Source organism: Pseudorca crassidens, chromosome 2, assembly GCF_039906515.1.
Source record: "Pseudorca crassidens isolate mPseCra1 chromosome 2, mPseCra1.hap1, whole genome shotgun sequence".
In the NCBI taxonomy this organism is placed as follows: Eukaryota; Metazoa; Chordata; class Mammalia; order Artiodactyla; family Delphinidae; genus Pseudorca; species Pseudorca crassidens.
The window spans coordinates 60,968,890-60,993,909 of NC_090297.1; the positions used below are offsets into that span (position 1 = coordinate 60,968,890).

General features: G+C 39.5%; 1 protein-coding gene across 4 annotated transcripts in view; it reads right to left on the bottom strand.

Annotated features, from left to right (window-relative positions):
- The window catches only part of PTGER3 (prostaglandin E receptor 3), an 84,021-nt gene extending 62,279 nt beyond the window's left edge, over positions 1 to 21,742 (bottom strand). For 3 of the 4 annotated variants that reach the window (XR_010940898.1, XM_067726568.1, XM_067726567.1), the window contains exon 1: positions 20,371 to 21,742. Coding sequence is in view for 3 of the 4 variants with exons in the window: in XM_067726568.1 (XP_067582669.1) it covers positions 20,371 to 21,264 (894 nt within the window). In the remaining variant the exon portion in view is untranslated. The remainder of the gene's footprint in view (positions 1 to 20,370) is intronic. The other variant, XM_067726566.1, reaches the window with a different exon arrangement.
- Positions 21,743 to 25,020: the final 3,278 nt, after the last annotated feature.

Here is a 25,020-nt window from a genome sequence, read left to right on the forward strand (position 1 = left end):
GAGGTACAAGTTCCTTTTTGACTCCATCATCCATTAAGGTTTATGTAGCAGCCTTTTAATACATCTTCACAATCACTCTTTCCTTTCAGGCACTATGTAGATGGCAGATGAACACCATCAAGTACCATGTGATATTTGCATTACAAATGATAAACTTTATTTTTCAAAATACTCTTCTGAAAAGATTCTCCTTTCCATTTTCAGGAAATCAGACTTTACAAAATCACATAAATTATAGTTAACACTTACAATTTTTTACCAGATTTGAGCAAAGTTTGAGGAAGATTAAATTCATATTATATGTAATGCAGGAACATGGAACTTGTAACCTGTTCATTTTCTATGTTTTCCCCCATTCAGCTGCTTTTTTCTCATCTGTTGATTTAATTGGATTCATACCATTTGGTCCAACAGCAAAGTAAATAATAGGAACCAGAATTAAGCAAACATGAGGAAGAAATCTATTTTTCCCATGACTCAAATGCCAAACTCTTATGAGAATTATACGCTTCTATGGAAGATAAACAGATCCTCCATTAGCTCCCTCTCTCTTTAACCTGTGAGTTCCGAGAGGAATTTTATTGCAGTACTAATTTCCCAGGGGAGATCTTAAAAAATTAATAGGAGTAATTGTAAAATTATTCCTGTTATTATTTTAGGGACTTTTGTTGATTTCATTTAAAAACCTATATTTGATGTAAATATTTTCAAGAATAATTTTGCAGGAATTAGTGAACAGGTATTATTGGAACTTGGAAATATCCAGCTCCCCACCCCATTGAACCAGAACAGCTTTGTTTGTATGTGTTACTCTAAAGATACTTATTGAAGTAGTTTTCCCAGATAAATCAATTGGAAGATCATTGGTCTAATGCAGCTCTGTCCAAAAGAAAATAATTCAAGCCACAAATGTGAACCACATGTATACTTTTAAGTTTTATAGTAACCACATTTTAAAAAGTAAAAAGAAACATGTAGAATTGATTTTAATAATATTTTTAATTTATCAAATATATCTGAAATATTATTTCAACATGTAATCAATATAAAAATTATGAGATATTTTACTTTCTTTTTGTACTTAATCTTCAAAATCTGATTGGTATTTTACACTTATATCTCAATTTGGAGTATTCATGTTCAAGTGTCCAATAACCAAGTGCTCTGGGCTACCATATGGGACAGTGCATGTCTAGTGCTTTATACTTTTTGACGGCCTTCCACCTGTATTCTCTCAATTAAACTGCATAGATGTCATCACTATAGTGTCCATTATTGGTTGCCTGTTCAACATCCAGTCTCCCATCTCTGCTTCTCCCATCACATCTATTTTCATTGAAGACTAAGTGCTTCAGGGCTGACCCCATCCCTAGCTACTGGAAGTGTCTGCATCAGGGATGATGATATGACCCCATACTAGGAAATGAGTCCCATGAGGAGGTTCCCTAAGGACATGTGGGGAAAAGTTTCTTCATTTTTAGGGGAGAGCCATAGAAAAAAACACAGCTTCTCTCTCCTGCTAGAGGTGAACTAGGAAGCATGTACTAGCAACCATCCTACTACCTGAGGGGAACAAGCCATAGGATGAGGCCAGACTGCAAAAGAAGGGGCAAGCTGGATGACAATGCTGAGCTTCTGGATTAATCAACTCTGAAGGCTGCCCCAACTCTGGGTTTGCAGTTATGTTTTTTATTCTGAAGATACCATATTATACCATCTCTAATAACAACTGAGGGCAACATAAATATACTGAAACTTTTGAGCATATTTTGAAGCATGTTTTTCCCCTCCTTTGTTAGTTTTATTGTTTCCCTATTGTTGCTAAAATTCCTCGTTGTTTAAATGTTATCCCCAGGACACCTTTCCAAATATCCTTTTTGTTTTTTTCTTCTTTGGATACCAGGCATTGGAACAGCTGTTTTCTACCCACTGCTTCTAAATAACTTCTCTCTTGTTTTACAAAAACAATGCCATTTCTCCCATCCTTGTATTTTTCAGTCTTTCCAAGAATTTTTATTACTAAGAACAATGTGGAAACAATAAAAGTTAACAAATAAAAGGAAAGGTGTAAAGTTTTTTAAAATATGCTCACAGTTTTACTGCATAAATTAGTACCATTTTTCACTAGGTACAAGCTGTACTGGTGGCTTTGGAATAAAAAAGAGTTGGGTTTGATTTGCTCAATACCATTTACCAACTGTGGGACTTAAAGCAAGTTTCTTACCCAGCAAATGAAAAAGTAATATAATAAAATAAAATAGATAAATATCTTCTACCTTGAAAAATTTATGTGAAGATTAAAAACCATGTAACATATGTAAAACTCTTAAGGCCAAATTTAAACCTCAATTTTCTGATTCCAAATCTAGCGTCCTCTTCAGTTTATTGCAACTTCATTTCTTCATTCATTCCACAATCATTTATTGAGTGCCTGCTATGGGCTACGAAGATTTATAGACAAATATGGCAAGGTCTCTGCTCTTTAGCAGTTTACAGTTTATAGTACATCAGACGAATAAATGGATATTAACAAGAGGGAGGCCATTTCATTTAGCGGTTCATTACATAGGCTATAAAGTCAGACAAATCTAGATTTGAAGGTCAGGTCTGCTTTTTGTTAACTTTGTGACCTTGGGAAAGTTACTTAACATCTCAAAACCAATTTCCTCATCTGAAAAAGGAGATAAGAGTATCCTCTTGTAGTGCTGTTGACAGAAGAAAATGAGATTATGTCTGTGAAATGCTAAGCTCAGTGCCTGTTGTAAAGCAAGCACTTGTCTACTGTGGGCAATCATCCTCACTGTCTTAATAAACACTATGACAATTGTAAATATAACTGTGCATAATTAAGTAAAAAGGGTATGTGCATGCACTATGGAGTATAGAAGCAGAGCATTTGAATCAGTCTCCAGGATTAGGGAAGCTCTGTCCCCTAAAACAGTAGAAGCTTCTGGAGAGTTTTGAAATACCGAGTTCACACTTCTAAGTGTGAAATTGTGCGAGTCATTCTAGGAACTTCAGATTGATTTCTATGACTGAAGATAGGGATGCTGGAGGAGGAATGGAAAATGAGAGGTAAATGTGGCCAAATCCAAGATCTTAAGGATTAAACTAAGGAATCTGAAGCCTTTTAATCTGGGTAAGAGGGTGCTGGATGGAAACATGCCTGAATTCCATGTTAGAGAGTCACTGTGAACACACTAAGGTTCAGTAAGGTTCAGGCTCTTTTTCTTCTCTATAATTATAAGAAAAAAAAAGACGAAAGCAGGTTTGCAAGAATCCCAATTGTACTGTATCATGTTAGAAGTTTTAAGACTGTCAAAACAAATTTTCTAATTTTGACTTTAGTCAAACACTTCCCCACTAAGCAATGAGAACTCAATAAACAGTTTTATTTGTTTTATAAATAGTTTAGTAAAAAGAATAATATTTGCGAATTGTACTAGCTGAAAAATATTTGCCTAGTAAAACTTTACCACTGTATGTGAGTGTTCTAAACCTGAAGAGACAGACAGGATGAAATTGATGCTGCCCCTTAACAGAAAAAAACTCCTAAATTGTAGGTATCATGTTGAATGGAATCCTTTAACTGTCTGTTGTAGGACAAGCAAAATTTCTTGTCATTTCTACAGGGATTTTGACAGTATGTTCTCTAGAAACCCAAGCTCCTAAGAAGGGCAATCAATTAATGAATGAACGAAGATACTGCAGGAAACCTTTAATCACTGTAATTATATGACCCATCCAGTTTCTGTGATTATTGACTATTCTCAATCAATCTGTTCTTTTTTGTGTGACATTTTCAATGAAGTAACTTGAAAACGTTTTAGTAAACTAATAAAGAAAAGACAACCAACGTGAAAGAGATTTTTACAGCATAAAAAATCTAGCTGCTACCAATTTCTAGGGGTAGGATTGGGGAGAATTTTTTAATTGTTTAAATTTTAGTATGTGCAACTAAAAGATGAAGATAAAAATACCAAACTGATAAACTTGTGAAGATTAAATGAGGTAATAAACTAATTCTCAAGTACTTGCATATAGTAGGCATTCAATAAATATGTCCTTTTGTTTTGTGGGTTTCTTCAGCTTCCTCTCCACCAGTCTCACTACACTCCAACTCCCCAATAAATGACATGAACACACACATACACACAACACACACAGGTGTTGAAAGATACAACATTACTGTCATAATGTTTCTAAGGATGAATTAGATGATAACAGTGAACTCCCATCTTTTATTATTAATGCCCCTATTTTGACGAACTTTTCCTATATATTCTGGGTGGGAGAGAAATCTCAGCATATACCTCTCACTATCAGTTCCTACTTCAAAAACAAGTTGCTGCACGTGCCTAATCCTTCTTCTAGTAACCCCTTCATATAGCCGGGGGGGGGGGGGGGAAAGCAGTCAGGTTTGCCCCCAGGACACAGAGACACAAAGAGCAATGGAGTTTGTAGTTCATCCTAGCAGCACGCAGCAAACTGTTTTGCAGCAAGATCTTGGCAGTGTGGCCTCATGCTCAGTATCTAGAATAGTCTGTGTCCTGCCTCTTCTAAACCTGGCCTGCCAGCTTTCCCTCCGATATCCTTTTCACATAGGCTCTTTGTGCTTGGAGTCAGATTCTGCTGTTTGCAACCAAGAATCAAGTTGAGGGAGAAGACAAGAGATCTGATGTCAGAGGATATTTCCACACTTCCTGAAATTGATCTACAGCAGAATTTAATTACAAATAGATGCTAAAGAAAAAAAAAATCAAGATGTCCCTAATATCTTTTATAGAACAAAAGAGAAGAAATTAAGAAATTTACTTCTGGATCCAGGCAAATCCTTAATCTATTCTGGAGGAAATTATTACCATTAAGTAAATTCAAAAATATGCCACCCAGCCTGTGGGCTGTTAGCACATCCACTGATTTATAAAGAGGAAGTCACAGATTAACATCAAACCCAGACTGCAATTCACCCTTCATGGAAAAATCAAGAAAGAGCTTCCTTTTTCTTCTCCTGTTGCCTCACTGTGGTGTTGATGGAATATTTGTGAGCTTTCAGAGCCTTATACAGCTACCTCTGTTCCATTGGAAACTTCACATTACACTATTAGCTCACTTCTGGACAATTCTCTGAGCCTAAGTCTTTTATCATAGCTTAACAAAACTCACAATAGTCTTTGAAGATGAAGTGCGGTCCTGAAACTTTATGTCATGTATAACTGTTTCTTGTACTTACAAAAAATAATAATAATAAAGAAGAAAGAAGGAGTGAGGGAGGGAGGGCCAAAGGGAGGAAGAGAGGAAGAGAGGTAGGAAGGGAGGGAGGGAGGGAGGGAGGGAGGAAAGAAGGAAGGAAGGAAGGAAGGAAGGAAGGAAGGAAGGAAGGAAGGAAGGAAGGAAGGAAGGAAGGAAAAGAAATTTGTTGAAACAGTCCTTCAAGAAGACATTGTCACTGAAATACTGTATTGCTACAAAGGCAAAATTAAACCCCTACATGCAGGCTGTAAATATAAACCTATTAACCTAAAGCTCTGAAAAAAAAGTATATGGGACTTGGCCAATGAGCTGCAAAGCTGTATTTTAGGTTGGTTCCTTAGAAGCAGAGCCTGAATTGGAGATTCTGACACAGGCAAGAAGTCAAAGTGAGAGATACAGAAAGAGAGAGTCCTGGCTTCTGTCTTCCACAAGGCCACCTCCACTCTGGGCACCCCCAGCAATTTATGTAAATCAAGAAATCCTCCCCCCACCCTTTTTTTTTTTCTTAAACTAGCTTGCTTTAGCTTGGTCTGGATCTTCTTTGGGGATGATGATTCTTATAACATCCTACTATTGTATAAGCAAACTTTGCTTATTTCCCTTTCTCTCTGACTATTCCAATTCACATCTCAGAAAAAAAAAAAAAATAGCGCCCATTAGATAGAACTTAATCCTAAATCTGCCCATTGCTAGCTGTGTAAGCCTAGCGCGGTCACTTCCATTTTAAGGAGTCACAAGGAAAGTCATTTGTGGACAGATAGCCACCTCCCTACCAGAGGCTCAGAGAGGAAGACAGGACCCTATTTCTTGTCATAGTTACAGGACAAGGGTTAGAGAAATCACAGAATGTCTTATAAACTCTTATCTCCAAAATGCTCTATGTGAATATATCCACTTCTCCACTCCAGCCTCAGCTGTCATCGACCCTCACTTGGAGAACTTCAACACCTTCTATCTGGTCTCCCTGCTCCCACTCTGGCCTTTCTGCAATCCAGTCTTCACACAGCTTTGAGAAGGGTCTTTTAAAAATGTAAATCCAATAATGTCACTCCCTTGCTTCAAGTCTTCCAGTGTTCTCTTAAAATCATATCAAAACTCCTCTGCACGGCCTCACACAATCTGGATCCCAACACGGTCTCTGACCTCAATTCATGGTACTCTACTCTCTCCATGTTCATCTCACTTCAGCCACACTGGACTTCTTTCTATCCCTTGAGCCCACCTTGAGGTGAGGGCCTTTGCTGTTCCTTCTGCTTAGAATGTTCTTCCTGGAGATCATTCATACCTGGTTCTTTCCTTTCACTCAGATCTCAGCTTAAATGTTACCTCTCATTTAAGAGGCACCTTTCTCTCAAGACCCCATCTACAAAAGTTTCCCAGGCTCCCTCTATCACATCACATTGCTTTATTTTCTCAACAGTATTTATCACAATCTGGCTTTCATCTAATTTAGTGATTGACTTTCTCCTTCCACTAGAATGCATGTTCCCCGAGAGCAGGAAACTAGTCTGCCTATTTAACTACTATATTTCCAGCACCTAGAACTGTGACTAACACATAGTAGTTACTCAATAAACAATCACTGAATGCATGAATGGATAAATTCTGAATGGTCCCCAGCTTTTTTCCTATATTCAAAATTGACATGGAAAATAATGTTGTTTTTTTGAGTCACAACCTCAAGTTTCTCCAGGGAATCATTCAATAAACAACACATTCCTTGAGGACGAGGACCATGCCATTGTTCTGTCAGGTTGTAGCACAGTGCCTCGCACACAACTGATATTCAATAAAGTGTCACTTAAATGAATTAACACATCATGGCTCCTGCCCCTGACATTGTCAAGATAATTTCATGTTATTTTACTGTTTATTTACACTGATTTAGTAGAACTCCTTGATACCTAACTTAGAAGTATAGTGTCATATAACTTTAAAAATAAAAGATATCTCTAATTAAATTTAGTATTGTTCCACATAAACCAAGGACAAGAATTAGCAATACTCCAATTCAACCAACATAAGGGAAATTAAATTTTTCTAATAGAAAGAACAGCTCAAGATGAATTGGGCTACATTGAGTCACCATGGCTTGGAGAAAAGAGCTTGGCCATTGATTCCCAGTTTGACTACTTACGTTGAGTGTTACCTTGAATGAATCACTCAACCTCTTTTAGCTTTGGTTTCTTCGTTATCTGTATATTGGAACCTCATAGGGTTGTTGTAAGAAATAAAGAAAATTATTTGTGAGAAAGAGCCCAGAACATGAATGTAAGGCCTGAAACCATAAAGCTCCTAGAGGAAAACATAGGTGGTAAGTTCTTTGACATAGGCCTTCGTGATGATTTTTTGAATCTGACACCCAAAGCAAAAATGAACAAGTGGGACTACATCAAATTAAAAACGTTCTTCACAGCAAAGGAAACCATCAACACAATGAAAAGGCAACCAACTGAATGGAAAAAAAAAATTGTAATTCATATATCTGATAAGGGACCAATATCCAAAATACATAAAGAACTCATACAACTAAATAGCAAATAAACAATCATTTAAAAATGGGCAGAGGATCTGAATAGACATTTTTCCAAAGAAGACATACAGATGGCCAAAAAGCACATGAAAAGATGCTCGACATAACTAATCATCAGGAAAATGCAAACCAAAGTTACAATGAGATATTACCTCACACCTCTTAGAATGGCTATTATCAAAAAGATAAGAATTAACAAGAGCTAGTGAGGATGTGAAGAAAAGGAGACCCTTGTGCACTGTTGGTGGGAATGTAAATTGGTGCAACCACTGTGGAAAATGGTATGGAGGTTCTTCAAAAAATTAAAAATAGAGCTACCATACAATCCAGCAATTCCACTTCTGGGTAGTTATCGAAGAAAACAAAAACAATAACTTGGAAAGATATATGCATGCTCATGTTCACTGCAGTGTTATTTACAATAGCCAAGATACGGAAACAAAGTGCCCACTGATGGATGAATGAATAAAGAAGATACACCCACACACACAATGGAGTATTACTCAGTTACTCAGTCATGAAAAAAGAATAAAACTTGCCAATTGTGACAAAATGCATGGGCTTCCAAGGCATTATGCCATGTGAAATAAGTCGGAGAAAGACAAATATCGTATGTTCTCACTTACATGTAAAATCTAAAAAAATAACAACAACCAAGCTCAGAGACAGACAGAACAGATGGGTGGTTAACAGAGGTAAGGGTGAGGGTGAGAGAAATGGGTCAAAAGGTAAAAAGAAAAAAATTAATAATAATAATAAAAGAATATATTAGAGGGTGAGAATTTACTGTGTGCCTAATGTTGTTTCCAGATCCTCAAAAATAAATAAATAGATAGATAAATAAATAAATACATTTTAAAAATAGAAGAAAAAAATATACACAGTAGTATTTCATATTGTATATATTGTATTATACAATAAATATATAGTATTTATATTTTATATAATATATTAAAAACACTTAAAATGAATATACTAGATTCATTTGTGTCAACATGGATAAATCACAAAACATCACTGTTAATTGAAAAAAGGCAAACTGCAGAATAATATGTATAATATGACACCATTTTGTAATATACACACAAACAATACTAAAACAGTGTTCTGGAAAATCATAATAGTGATGACTTTTGGAAATTGAGGAGAAGAAGTATCTGTCACAAGTCGGAAGTGGGATAATGAAGCTAACATTTATTAAGTGCTTATTAGTGTGATATGATGTTTAAGTGTTTTACATATATTATTACATTTGATCATAAAAGAAAGAGAGAGAGAGAGAGAGAGAGAAAGGAAAAGAAAGAAAGAAGGAAAGAAAGAACCTAGCACAATGCTTGCCTCTAAGAAAATTTTTTGTGCCCCTTAAAAAGCAATACATTTCCTACAAGTAAAGTATTCAAACAAAGCTTGGACAATTTCACCAAGAATATTCTAGAAAGAGATCAAACAAAACATTTGTTTTACTAAATGACCTTTTATAAACCAAGAGATTTTATAAGGTCAACATTCTTATTTTACAAACATACAACAGAAGTATAGACAAGAAATACAGCTTGTGCAAGATTAAATACAAATTCCTATTGCTAATTTTCAAGGCAATCTACCAACACACTCCTCCCTCCCTTATCCCTCAGTCCCTATTTGACTCATAATATTTCTTGACTTTCTCAAGCATACTTCAACAAAAATAGATTTGCTTACTATTTCCAGCACACCTGGCTCAATTTTTCCCTCTGTGCTTCTGCACTGACTCTCACTCCCACTGCCAATTCTATACCAAGCTATGTCTCTCCTTCTTTCAAAGCAACACTTAAGGAAAAAAAGTTTATCCTTATTAATGTCTCTACATCTCCAACTGACCTCAGTACTCAAGGGCTCTGATGCCTCACTTTTCTAATTCATAAGGCAACCTGAGTGATCTTCTTAATACACAAAACAGAACAAATCACTCCCTTACTCAAAGCTAGTTGTTTTCCATCATACTTGAGATAAAAATCTATAAACTCCCAAAAAAAAATGACAGGGTTCTACATGGTTTGGCCCTGTCTACCTCCCTGGCTTCACCTTAAAGTCACCGCCCGTTTTACTCACTCTAATGTACCCATCTGGCCCTCTTTGAGTTACTCTAATGCTTCCAGCTCTTTCCTACACTGATGGCTTTGCAAGCTGCTCTTTCTTCCTCAAGTAACATCTTTCAAGATTCACCATAAATGACATTTTCTTAGGGAAGCTCTCCTTAACCACCACTGCATCCACCAATACATAAAGAGAAGGTCCTCTTTGACACTTTCCCAAAGCACCTTTTTCTTGCCTTCATAACACACCCATTGTTTTAATGATGTATGTAAGGGAATGTCAGAAGCTGCCCCCTCTTCTCTGTTCAAGTGGGCAGAGCAAGTCACATTGGAGCAGATGTTACAGAAGTAAGAAACATTTACTTTGGTAAATGTAGAATGAGTAGATTTACACAGTGGAAACTTGTGTGGTACAACAAAGGAAAATCCATGCAACACACCTGGTATAAACTGCTGATCACTTGGGAAGAGGTAGACCATCATATTTTCTGGAAAAAAGAGGCTGAGAAATCTAACCTCCTCTCCCAATATCTGAAGCCAAGAAACTTAAAGCACAGTAACTTTGGCTACATTCAGTAGAGGGAAAAGACATGGAAAGCCTTAAAAGAAAATTTACTGGAAGAGAAAGACAAACTTGTGTGGGGATGATCTGAGTACAACCCAGAGCCTAAGGACCCAAGAGGGAAGGTTGGTTCCAGGCAGTATGTGGCCTGAGGTCAGCTACTCTCTGGGTCCTTACCCTGTAGCACAGTGGTTGTGCTCCAGGGAATTGCTGGTGAGCTTTGGGGCTGAAGTTATGGGTGTGAATTAATGTGCTCTCTAATGATTGCGCCCAAGCACGGACCCACTACAGCCTGGACAGGCACGTGATCCATCAGGGCCTCACAGCAGCAGTGGACCAGCACTGCCCTTCAGCCCAGACAAGGCCAACCTGCAAAAGCTGTACCACGTGGCAGTGACAGCAACCAGGGTAATGACCCATCAGACTGGTTACATTTGTTTATTGGAAGGATTGTTTATTCACTGTCGGTCTACCTTAGTGGATTGAAAGCTTCATGGAAGAAGCTAACATGTCTGTTTGGCTCACTCTCAGGGCTACCAAGTACAGCACAGATGGCACCCTGCTCCACAAGGACTGTCATGCACATAGAACATGATGTGAAGAGTGCCCCCTAGAGCCATGTAACCGTTCAGCACCTACAACCGTAGGCGTCAGCCCTGGTCACCACCGTATCACCAGAGTGGCAGGCACGTAGCAAGCAGTAAATATTCACAGAATAATTGTATAACAGAATGCATGATCTACTCTGTCCATTTGCATACATTTCTATGATTTTTCTTAAGAAGTCTTTGGGTATGTTCCCCCACATATTTAATATAGTATGTCCAAAAGGAACGATTTTATTTATTTCGAGCCACAGGAAGTCAGAACCGGAAGGAAGGTTAGAGTGGTAACTGTTTTATCTTACTGATGAGGAAAGGGAAAACCAGAAAGATACAGTGACTTTTATCCTGTGGTAAAGAAGCCAAGACAAGAACCCTGGGCTCTTGCCTTCCAGTGCCTTATTCTATGGCCCTCACCTGCTTCTTCCATCACTTTCTCTTCTTTTTTTTAAACATCTTTATTGGAGTATAATTGCTTTACAATAGTGTGTTAGTTTCTGCTGTATGACAAAGTGAATCAGTTATACATATACATATATCTCCATATCTCCTCCCTCTTGCATCTCCTTCCCTCCCACCCTCCCTATCCCACCCGTCTAGGTGGTCACAAAGCACCGAGGTGATCCGTGTGCTATGTGGCTGCTTCCCACTAGCTATCTATTTTACATTTGGTAGTGTGTATATGTCCATGCCACTCTCTCACTTCGTCCCAGCTTACCCTTCCCCCTCCCCGTGTCCTCAAGTCCATTCTCTACATCTGTGTCTTTATTCCTGTCCTGCCCATAGGTTCTTCAGAACCTTTTTTTTTTTTTTTTTTGGATTCCATACGTATGTGTTAGCATACAGTATTTGTTTTTCTCTTTCTGAATTACTTCATTCTGTATGACAGACTCTAGGTCCATGCAGCTCTATTTACAATAGCCAGGACATGGAAGCAACCACTTTCTCTTGTTCTTCTTACGAAACACAGGCAGAGGTCACTAACTGCTGTTTGTGCCTTTGACTGCTGAGGCAATAGTCTGTTTGGGGAAATACGGATGTGTGTGCTCTACTTGACCCAAACAAGGTGGTTGGTAGCAGGATGTTATCAGGGAAATTTCATACATCAAGACCACAATGAAAGCTCCACTCTACTGTCTGGTGAATTTTTCAAGACGTGCCGTATCTTTCAGAATCTCTCTTTCAGCATTAACAACATACTCCTTTTTCCAAATTTTCATGAATTTCACCAAGAGCAGCATATTCTCAACCACAGAAAATGACACACTGAGTATTCAGAAAGAGGGACAGAAAAATCAAATTTACTTTTAGGAAATAAAAGATTAGTAAAAAGTATATTTTTAAAATTATACTTTATTTTTATTAGATCAATAATTGCTTAAAATAAATAGCCTTCCAGTTCCAATTTGGCCTTCTGTCTTTGTATTATCAAGATTTTTAAAAATAGTAATGCTATTTGGTGTAGAATTTATCCTATACTTATATTACATGACTCTTACCTTAATTAGTATCTAATTTCCTTCTTTCTAACAGAATTAAAGTGTGAAAAATCAAACCTCCTCTTCTGTCTCTGCCAGCGTCTTTCATTTTTAGATTTACAGTCCTCAAACACCTATCATAAAAATCAGTATGGTAAAATAATATATAGATTTTGAATAAGTGACAAGATCAGCCACTGAAATGTCCTCCTTATAAATGTTGCCCAAGAGTCTGGGAGGGCCATTGGATGGGAAAATTACACTTTGTGCTACTTGCAGATTGCAAATAATATTAATGTCTTGTCAGGACCTGGTCTAACTGTGAGGCAGTTTACAACTCTGTGTTTCTCATGCTGTGGTCCGATTTAAGGCTTGTGTGAACACAGTTCTGGGCTGTGAGTCAGTGGTGGAGATTCTGTGCAGTCGCAACATTCCTGATCACCTGTGAAGAGATGAGGACAACCAAGGCACAGGTTCTATCCTTAAGAGGTCTGCAGAGTAATCTGACCTAGGACAGCAACTAGATGCACAATTAATTTGACTCATTTACATGAGGACAGGTCTGAGCACACCACGTCTCTGACTGGAAAGACAAGAGACACATTCTAGACAGAGGCTTTCAGAGCACGAGGTAGTGGGCACTCCTCCACGTTCAAGGGAAGGGTGAGATGGGATCCAGCATGTTTTAGATTTAGAGGGTTACCTGGCAGCTGTGTGGGCGAAAGCATTCCAGAGCTGAGAGAATGCAGAAGATTGATGGCAACAGGGGGAGAAGAGGAGGAATGAATTACAGTACCTTGTAAAAATTTATGCACCATTTTTCTTATTTTCTTTTTTTCTTTTTTTTTTTCTTTATTGGAGTATAATTGCTTTACAATGGTGTGTTAGTTTCTGCTTTACAACAAAATGAATCAGTTATATATATACATATGTTCCCATATCTCTTCCTTCTTGCGTCTCCCTCCCTCCCACGCTCCCTATCCCACCCTTCTAGGTGGTCACAAAGCACCGAGCTGATCTCCCTGTGCTGTGCGGCTGCTTCCACTAGCTATCTACCTTACGTTTGGTAGTGTATATATGTCCATGCCTCTCTCTCACTTTGTCACAGCTTACCCTTCCCCCTCCCCATATCCTCAAGTCCATTCTCTAGTAGGTCTGAGTCTTCATTCCTGTCTTACCCCTAGGTTCTTCATGACATTTTTTTTCTCTTAAATTCCATATATATGTGTTAGCATAAGGTATTTGTCTCTCTCTTTCTGACTTACTTCACTCTGACTTACTTCACTTACTTCACAGACTCTAGGTCTATCCACCTCATTACAAATAGCTTAATTTCGTTTCTTTTTATGGCTGAGTAATATTCCATTGTATATATGTGCCACATCTTCTTTATCCATTCATCCGATGATGGACACTTAGGTTGTTTCCATCTCCTGGCTATTGTAAATAGAGCTGCAATGAACATTTTGGTACATGACTCTTTTTGAATTATGGTTTTCTCAGAGTATATGCCCAGTAGTGTGATTGCTGGGTCATATGGTAGTTCTATTTCTAGTTTTTTAAGGAACCTCCATACTGTTCTCCACAGTGGCTGTATCAATTTACATTCCCACCAACAGTGCAAGAGGGTTCCCTTTCCTCCACACCCTCTCCAGCATTTATTGTTTCTAGATTTTTTGATGATGGCCATTCTGACTGGTGTGAGATGATATCTCATTGTAGTTTTGATTTGCATTTCTCTATTTTTTTCTCAAAAGTCACATTCTCCACCACATTTCCCCACCAGTTAACTATAACTAATCAAGCTATGAAACATCACTTGTCTCTTTTCTCCAGTTTCCTGGGGGGGAGGTCTATCTGAAGACAAAAAGTCAACATTATCATCCAGTAAAACATCATAGTAGTATTCCTAATATGGAAGAAATATTCCCTATTATTTTCACATACATTTATTTTGGTTTTCATTACAATCTTGTGAAATAGGCTGAGTAGGTGTTTTTACTCTTATTTTACAAAAAAAAAAAAGGAAAATAGTTCCCAAAGATATCAAGTAAACTGTCTAAGGTCACACAATGAATTACGTATGTCACTGGGACCAGACGCTGTCTTTTGATTTACGTGCTCAGATAGTCAGTTAATAAGATCCTCTAGAGAGGATCAATCAAGGCTCCTCTATCAAAGTGACTGCTAACTTGGGAACTTAACCAGTCCAAGATGGGTGACTGCTCAGCAGCAATAGCTGAATGATTGAGGGGTGAAGTGTAAAGTGGGAAAATGGAGACAAAAGTGTTCTGAGTAAAGGGAACAGATTCACCATTCCATAGTGCTACTTCTGTGCGCATGTGTCCCTCTCATGAAAAAAGTCACACATTGTTCAACTGTCATTTCTATGTAAGAATGAATTACTATGTTTACTATAAAAAGTTGACATATACTCAAGAGACAAGATATAAGAGGAATCCCCAAAATTAGGTTCCTTCTTTGGTTACTTTCATTAATCTATGAAAATTGGCATTTTCTAGGGAAAATGAGGACTTGAGAGGCCATCTAATAATCCTCAAGAAGCATGGTAGGAGTTGAAATACAAACTTCTTACTTACCTCTATGATAAGGAATTGAGGGGAAAAGGGGGATTCAGAATGTGACATGCTACAGTTGTAGATCTTAAGAGTTGCAAGGCAAGAATGAGATGCATGTCGAATCCTGGTGGATTATAAAAATGCTACCCGTATGTGAGGAGTTTGAGGGAGGACTTCCCTCCCTGCTTTCCCACACTGTAAGGCAAGGACTAAAAACTGAAACATGACACCCAGTACCCCTCACTACTACCTCTCGGCTCCCCCAGACGAATCATCAATCATCCTCTGTTACAAATGCCTGTAGTGCATATTCCTGCGTGTTATTCCCAGAAAACTGATCCTATGGAAACTTTCATAATTGAGTTATTGACCTTTACAGCTTTTTCAAAAGAGAAAGGGCAGGGAGTCACAATTATGCTACAACTCTAGACCATCTGAATTTCTTCAAATATGATGGCTTACAAATTTGTTTAATTCTTGGCTCTCTCTGACAAACTCAAAATTTAAAAAATCTACATTTTTAAGCCCTGATTTATGCCATTAATTTTCAAGTTATACTTGCTTCTGGATATATCATTTAGATAATCTGCCATCTCCATATGCATGGTGTCCCGAAACCCTAGAAGCCCCCATTCTTATAAAAAAACAATTGACCAAGCAGTCTCCTTCCCAAACTTCTCATTCTGGATCATTAAACTATGATTCTCCCAAATCTCTCATAATTCTCCTGAGCATAACAAATGGAAAAAGACCTTAGATATTAGCTCTACTTTTGCACTTTACAGATAAGAGGATACATAACTTGCCCAGTACTACTATTAGGATCAGAATTCTTGGCCTTTATCTAAGCTAAACAAACAGATCAACGACAACAATAAAAAATTAAAAATAAACTCAGAGTCAGATATCTTGAATTAGAAATCTGGTTCTAATATTCTTTATACTTGAGTTCTTCATCTGAATGATGTAGAAAATAGTGGCAATCTCACAGCATGCAGTTAAATGAGGTAATTAATATATGTGAAAATATTCACCTCAAAGAATAGGACACAGTAGATGTGTAAGAAATGTTTGGTGAATCAATCACTCCTTAAATTGACCATTTCTAACAGCATTAGTTCTCTCTTACCTTTCTTTCTCTGACTTATCTCTTCCCACAGTATCTACTCTTAGAGCCTAACCCACCTACAGAAGCAAGTTGTAACTGATCTCACTTTCCCATTTTCCAGTCCAAATCTATCCACACACTACAGCCCTGCCAATGTTTTCAAAACTCATCCCCCTATTCAAAAACCCAAAATAAAGGTTCTATGGCCTACTGGCAAGAGAACACAGTCCTCATCCTGTGTTCATCCTAACTACCTCAATCCGGCCACAGGAACCTTTTCAAACCATTCCTCCCGTGGTTCCAGTGTGCACCCTCTGTATTCATGGGCTGGGTCCACAGACACACACATTCTCAGCCATGAGGTCAAGCTATGCCATCCCAGTTCTTCCTGGAAGCCTACTCTGGCAAATTCAGAGAGACTTTCTTCCCAGAGCCAAAGGCACTATTAATTACATCCAATCTTGTATTGTTCTCTAAGTTTTTCACTCATAAATGTAGGAATTCTACTTCTCTGAACAGATTATAACGCTTTGACCAGTTGTTAATAAGTCTACTTAATATCCCTTCCATAGTGCTTAAAATGTATTGTAGTAAACTCAAAAAAAAAAAAAGTCTGAGTAATCTCAATTCTTATAAAAACAAATTATAGAAGTTTTTTCCTATAATGTCAATTCACATGTTTAATCATTTTCCCTGAAGCAACATCCTGAACATGGCAGAAATTAATAGGCAGAGAAAATTAGCAATTTGATAATATTTTTAATACTATAAAATAGCATTACTTCTGTAAAATAATGTATTGCATCTATTTATCACATGAAGTATATTTAAGAAAAATTTCCTTTGTCAAAATATAACCTTAAATTAAAAGAAAACTTACATCTATATTGCAAAACATCTCCTTGAATCAAAGCATCCCTGTCGGCATCTGTGGATGTTGAGCAGGGAATTTGCTAGTTCAAGATTAAAGGCAAAAGTTTCTAAGACTGCTTTTATCCAGTTCCAAAGTTGTAGACAAGAAACTCTTCCTCATACCTCTCTTTTCACAATGTTGATAGTTAGCTTTACATCTACTATTTTTAAGACAGCTACAGCCCACATTCTACCTGTTTGAGGAGCACCAGGTGTACAAAAGTGTAAAATGTAGTCATGGCTTCCTCTAAACAACAGCCTCAGGTTATTCCTGCTTCTGGAAACTTGGCTTCAAGTCAAACAGCTGGACTATTTGGTGAGTTCATCAAAAAATGTAACGAAAATAATAAGTCAAACCGATTGCATTGCTGAGTCAACTGTCTGATTCCAACAGAATTTGATGCCTCATATAAATATCGACTAAGAACTGTAGTCCATCTACCAACGGTGACATCATTTCCCACTGTAGTCTCACTTAATTTCACATTTTCTATTGTACTTTGTAAAGTTTCTGGAAAAAAAAAAGGTGAAAAAGCTTTTGTTTGCACCGTAGATAAACCCTCAATTTAAGTATTTGCATAGCAGGAACTTGTAGCAGTTGGGATGTTTTCTTATTATGGTATCTCTACTCTGCTAAGTTTTTCAGCAATGACAACTGAATATTATTATAGTCATGATAGTTTTCCAAGATAAGATATACTCAGGGTCTTTTTAAGTAAGGAGTTTGGATAATTAGATTAGTATCCTATGCCCAATTCAGGGAAAGCTAATAGGGAATCTATGTTTTATAGTTAGAAAAAAGTATAAAAGACAATCTCTCACTTCAACATTAATACACTGAAAATTCAATTCACTAAATTCTAGTGTTTTCATTCTTATAATTCCCTAACCTATTAAGAAAGCAGTTTTGCCAGCTTCTTTCCTTTGAAATAATTCCAACTTTGTACTGTATATCTTTCTGAAGATAGTTGGAGATTTAATTTCAATGGTGCACAAAACAGAAGATAGAATAATTTCCTTTAGTTTAAAAAATACCTATTTTGGAAACCACGAATTTCTTCTCTTTGATACGATGACATGTTGAATTTAAGTTTAATGTTTTTATGAGAACTGAATGAATAAAGTATCTGATAAAATGCAGCAAACCAACAAATATTTTAATTGCAGCTATTAATTGAAATTAAATAAGATGAATTCCAAATACAGTCTTTCTTAAGAGAGTGAGTTTGGCCATCCTAGATTGCAATTTTCAGAACTTATCTAAAGTCTTCCTAAGGTTGCTATGCTTATCATATTAGGATCAAAAGTTTTGAAATAAAAACCACACTACATAGTTTCTCTTCTACTTAAAAAAAAAATCAACTATAAGTCTGGTTAACTGTATGAGTAAGCATTTTATTTGTATCATTTACCTTTTTGCTTGGATATATAGAGTACAGATATAAAGAGTGTGATAGAACAAACTCAGATATGTCGGCCTCAAATGACTGTTGTGAAAAATTCAAATACTCTGTTTGCCTTTAAAGTTATGTTAATTATCAACTTTAGCAAAGTGCTTATTATTTAGAACTTTTTTTCCTTCTATTTGGCCACCTACACACTACAGAAGTAAATATGTCTAAAATTGGTGCTGGCTTTGATAAGCCATGGTGATGACATCAGCCTAGGTTCTAGCTCCCGGAATGCAGAACTGAGACCTTACAGCGATTTGTGGGCTATGAGGTTCCAACATAACTCTCCTTGTCACCATCTATTACTGATTGGGAGCCAAGACTCCTGCTCTAAATATATTACACCAGTTAAATACAGGTATTTTATAATATCTTTGTTGTCAAATGCAGGGGAGGGTGAGAGGGAAAAGGAACTACAGTTCTCTTATAAAATAGCAGGGATTTAAAACTATACATGGTGCACAACAATGTTAATATACTTAATACCATTTAACTGTACACTTAAAAGTGATTAAAATGGCAAATTTCATGTTATGTGTATTTTATCACAATTAAAAATAGAAAACTATGGGATTTCCCTGGCAGTCCAGTGGTTAAGACTCCATGGTGCCAATGAAGGGGGCACGGGTTCCATCCCTGGTGGGGGGAAGTAAGATCTTGGGTGCCGCTGTGCCTGTCCAAAAAATTTAAAACACAGAAGAAAAGAAAAGAAAACAAAAAGAAAAAATATACGTGGGTGGGTTCTGAAAACCGTGCCATGGGATTCAGGAGTTTTTCACAACTGTCTAATAAATTTCCAGGTCCAATATATCACCTGTTATAACCCTGTCACAGTGACCAGATCGCTCTTTCAGGAACATCTACTAAACCAGGCTGCTTGGGGCCTAAAAAAGCAACCATTCATCAGGAATTAGTAAACAGCACTTACACAAAATGTCTAGCTAAAAGTATCCCAGAGGAAAACATGGAAAGTACGAATGTAAGAGAGAGCGTTAGACTAGGAGCATGTGGAAACTCACTTGCTCCCGAGCTGTGGCCCTCGTGGGGAGCCAAGAAGTGCAGGAACCTCTACTTCCTATCCCAGGATTGGCCTTGCCATCAGCCCTGCGCGGTAGCCACAAGGACAAGCAAAGGCTGGTCAGGGGGAGTTACCAAGTCTCAGGGCCCACTGGCTGACTGTCGGTTCAAGCATTTCCTAGAGGGAGAGGATGCAGCACAATTCGAAGGGGCTGAGGCTGCCTGAACGGCAGGATGCTTCTTCACTGTCCTGCCTCCCTTCAGGAGTGAGCCTGTAAGCAACGTGAGCGCTGGCTGCTCCGGGAGGGCAAGCAGTGGCTCAGAGACTGCAAGACGGCTGTGCCTGTCTGCAGTGGGTCGCAGGTAAAGTACTTCTGCAGACTGAAAATCGACTCAACCTGCGAGAGGTATTTGAAATAGGAGAACACCCAGAGCACCGAGCTACCGTTGTCATCGCCATCCTGCTCCCAATGCACCCGGGAGAAACCTCTATTTCTGCACAAGCACTGAAATGATACCTGGGTATCCTCTTACTCTCTCCGGTTAGAACGTGAGCAGCCCTGTGGTCCCCATGCATGTACAATCAGAGCCTAATGCGATGCCTGGCACTTGGAAGGGGCTCAGCAAGTAAGTGAGGAGCTCAGCTCTGAACCCGCGACCAAGATGGCACAGGCAGAGCCCTCTCCAAACTTCTGTGCTTGCAAACACATCCCTGCAGGTGCTGCCATTTCCAAAAGTCTCCATTGCCCGCCGGCGCGCACGCTCCCACCCCGAACTCCCCACGCCCTGCAACTACCTACCAGCAACGGCGACCAGCAGACCGACAGCACGCACATGATCCCCATGAGCTGGATAGCCGTCTCGGTCGTGATCCGGCCCCACTGGGCGCTGGACTGCGATGCCGTGGCCTTGGCCCGGCAGCGGGACACTAGGGCCTTAATGGTGGCCAAGTTGCAGGCGAAGGTGACTGCCAGCGCTGACAGCCCCAGGAAAGCAAAGGAAGAAGCGAAGAAAATGTTGCCCCGGTTGTGCGAAGGGCTAGTCCCATTGCCCCCTGCCCCGGTGTTAATGAAGCACCACGTCCCGGGCCACTGGATGGTGTACTGACCCACGCCCAGCACCGGCAATAGGGCGAAGGCGAGCACCGCCAGCCACACGCCGAGCAGCACGGCGCGGGTGGAGCTCGTCTTCATGTGGCTCGAGTACCAGTGCGGCGCCCGGGTGGCCAACGCCCGCTCGACGGCCATGGCGCTGGCGATGAAGAGCGAAGAGAGCCCAAAGACGGTCATGATGAGTCCGAAGAAGGTGCACAGCCTCCCAGACGGGTCGAGCTGCTCCCAGCGCTGGTGGGACAGGTACAGGACGATGACCACCGGGCTGGTGAGCAGCTGCCCGACCAGGTCGGTGAGCGCCAGCCAGCCGATGCATAGCAGGAACGACTTCTTGCGCTTGCTCTCCCGGCGCCGGTAGCTCTGAGACACGAGCAGCATGGCCAACGCGTTGCCCACGAAGCCAGTGATCAGCATGGTCATCGGGAAGGCTACAGACACCGAGCCGAAATCCTCGCCGGGCCCCACGGGACGCGTTAGGTTGCTCCGCGTCTCAGCGGAGCGCTGCGGCGCCCAGATGCCGGGGTAGGAGTGGTTGAGGCGCGTGCAGGAAGGGGAACTCTCATGGCCCCGCGTCTCCTTCATATTGTCTTCGAGGTGAGGAAGGAACGGAGCCCTGAGAGCAGCGACGAGAGCCGGCAGACCGGACGCGGGAGGCGGCGGTTGTCGGTGGAGACTGGGGCTGGGGCTGGGGCCGCGGCGGAGCTGCCCTCCATGATGCGGGGCTCAGCCGCCGCCTCACTTCGCCACTTCGGCAGCGGCGGCGGGTCTTTCCGGAGACACAGGCAGCCGCGCAGTCGGCTCCGGGATGCGTCCGGCTCCCAGGCGTGTGGAGGTGCCCGGCCGGTCCTATAAGCCCGAGGGGGGCGGGGCGCCCGTGGGTGTCGGCCAAAGTGCTGTGGGAGGGGATGCGGCAGAAACTGAGCGCCTCTCTCGGCTGCTGCGCGACCAATGCCTTGGCCGCCTGGGCTCGGCAAATCCCCCGAAGGACTCCTCTCGAAATGTTCCAACTCCTGGCCAGAGCGGACGCCCAGCCAGGCCGCCGTGCCCGGCTCCGCGCCTCCTCCGGTTCTCTGCCAGAGGAGCGTCCGTGGGCGGCGGGGGCTACAGTGTCTCCCTGGTCTACCCCACCTCAGCCAAGTTGCCAAGGCGGACCTGAGCGCCGGCCCTCCCCCTTCTCCATCCACAGAAGCTTGTGCAAGGACCAGGTCTTCCTCCTGAAGCTCTTTTGTAACCCTGGCAAGTGTCATTCACCTGACGCTGAGCAATCTAAGCAGAACACTCTCCCGTTGCATAGATGAGCCTGAACATTTTTCCCTTTCTGCTTCGGGACTCTAGCATGATCATGAGCGGACCAAGCTGCTCTGTCCCCAGGGGCACACTGAAACTATAAAACTAATAGTGCCTCGAGATTTAAGGGGATAGGTACAGGAAAACAAAATAAAATCAGATGGTCGAATTCAAAAATAAAGAAATCCCAACTACAAACCTACCCCCATCCCCCGCCTAAATTCTTCCCCTTCATTAAAAAAAAAAAAAGTTAGCTAGGGCAAAAGTGACTAGAGGCAGGTGGCAGCCACTCACTACCTCACTCTTCCACTATCTCAGTGCATCTGAGATATTGAAATCAAAGGTTGCTTGCCCTTGGGAGTGAAGGCAGGGTGGGGCGGAGGGAAAAGGCGAGTTCTTACAAAGTCTCCAACTATCTTTCTCCACCCCTGGCCCATTCCTATGCAATTAGGACTGGAAACTGCATTTAGATGTTATGTAGGCCTTCACATTTAGTGAAAATGGGCATAATCGCCTAGTAACATCTTTTACTAAGCCAATATTTTATGTTTCACAACCATTTTCCCATTCTTTTTCAGACATCCTCCAAGGTCCTGTTGCTATTATTATTATTCCCCTTTTAAGGTGAGGTAACTGAGGCTCCATGAAGTTAAAGGATGTGCCCAAGTCTTTCAGCAATTCTCCATTCTCCATCTTCTTATTTGAAGCACAGTTTTCTTTACATAGGTACCATAACCACTCTCAACAGGTGAAAATCAGTGGTAAGACCAGCTGTTCGCAAATCTAGGGAAAGCCTGGTTTTTCTGCCTCTTGACCGGGAAATGAAAAGATCTTAAAATTTACAAACTTCATTTTTCCTCATATTTAAGAAATTAGACCTAATCATATAGCACTATGAAGACCATTACTCAGACTTCAGCTTGACTTTCAGAGCAAGCCCCGGTCAGTTCAGTTCTTCATGTTGATATTCTTATTGGGTGTAAATCAGTGGTAGGAAATGAGAATGGAATATGTTCCCCTGCATTCTTTCCTTCTATGCTGTTGTTTTGATTCTTTATGAGAGTTTGAAAAAAGAAAAAATCATTATAGGGCTATATAGTTTTAAAAGGAGAAAAAAGCAAAAATGTAATGTAAACTCTATTTTAACAACATACATTAATCATATCACTAATTTCACTTTGCGTTTTACTGTTAAAATTTTTTTACACTTTTGAAATTTCTTTTTTAAAATGTCATGTTTCTAATGAAAACAATAGCTAGGAAGGAATGAAGTGGTTTGCCTTTTAAATCTTTCCCCAAACTTTTGTCTTATTAATTTCAATTACTCTCAAACCCATACTTGGGAAAATGTTTTTCTAAAATGTCCTTTGAAAAGTAAAATAATTTTGATGGTATTTTTAGGTACAAGCTTTATCCAAAACAATGGGATGAAAGTACATGTCAAAATTTAATGTTACAGCAATAAAATTCTAGTGTGACTATGTATTTTATTTTAAAATTTAAGACCTTTTTATGATTCATACATCAAAGAAAGCAAAGCCAGTTACATCAAAAATTATTCTCATTTTTATGAATATTTGACTTCTTTGAAACTTGTTTCCCCCATTGCAGTATACACAAATTAGATTTCATAAGAGATACAAGCATAAGAACATACAGTTATCGAAGAATTAATGTTAGCCTCTCTTAACTCACCTCTACACCAATGCTTTAAATGTGTTGCATTTAAGATCTTTTGTGTAACACTTTCCTCCTTTTTGCTTCATCCCATCCTAAGTTGTAGCTATTCACTTTGCAAACAAGTAATGGGGGATCTGAAGAGTCACACAATAGAATGCTGGCAGTTGGATTCTTATTGGCATTTTTTTGGTGTCAGAGTAGAAAAAGTCTGAATTGTTGGTCTGAAACACCAGTACCCTCTAGTGACCAAAAGGTTAATAACATGCTATGCAATCTGTAAATAACAAATATATGCTTTGCTTAGCAACCTCTGATATCTTTCGCAGGGGCCTAAATCATTAATACGTAACTGTGGTCATTGTTTTCCTTTGAGTGTCTGCTTAATCAATAGACTATAACTATAGTATCAATAGACTATAACTATAAAGTTATAGAGTCAGATAATTGAAAGACCACATATTCAAAAACTTTAAAAAATATTTTAAAGCCATGTAGTCACCCATTATATATTTTTAACTGATATTATGCCCTAGAAGTAATTTTAATCCATAAATTTAAATCCCCTCTTGTATCTTACATTTAAAAATTCACGACAGGGCTTCCCTGGTGCCGCAGTGGTTGAGAATCTGCCTGCCAATGATGGGAACATGGGTTCGAGCCCTGGTCTGGGAAGATCCCACATGCCCTGGAGCAACTGGACCTGTGAGCCACAATTACTGAGCCTGCGTGTCTGGAGCCTGTGCTCCGCAACAAGAGAGGCCGCGATAGTGAGAGGCCCGTGCATCGCGATGAAGAGTGGCCCCCGCTTGCCGCAACTAAAGAAAGCCCTCACACAGAAACGAAGACCCAACACAGCCATAAATAAATAAATTTAAAAATTCACGACATATATCAATATTTAGCTAGTGTTGATGAATTTATTCTATTTACTTCTACTGAACTTCTATTAAGAAATCTTAAAATATAGATTAAAAAAATTAATAACTAGTTTCATACAATCAGGCCCTTTTCTGCAATTCTTACTCCACAGAGCCAACTACTAATTTCAGCATGTTTTTAAGTCATTTATTCAATAAATATTGAGCACCTACTCTTATGTCAGACACTATACTAGTCATTAGGGATACAAAACACAAAAGTCTCTACATTTATGGAGCTGATATTTTAGTGCAAAACTCTTGATTTTTTTTTTTTTTTTACCCAAAATAACAGAAGAAAGAATGCTAATCTCAGTGGCTTTTGTGATTTGCCATGGAGGTAGGATCTTATATGAAACACAATTTTAAAAACAATGTACAGTTTTCATGAAAAAGTGGAAAAAATACGTAGTTTTCATGATCAAATAAGATTTATCTCAGGAACCCAAGGTAG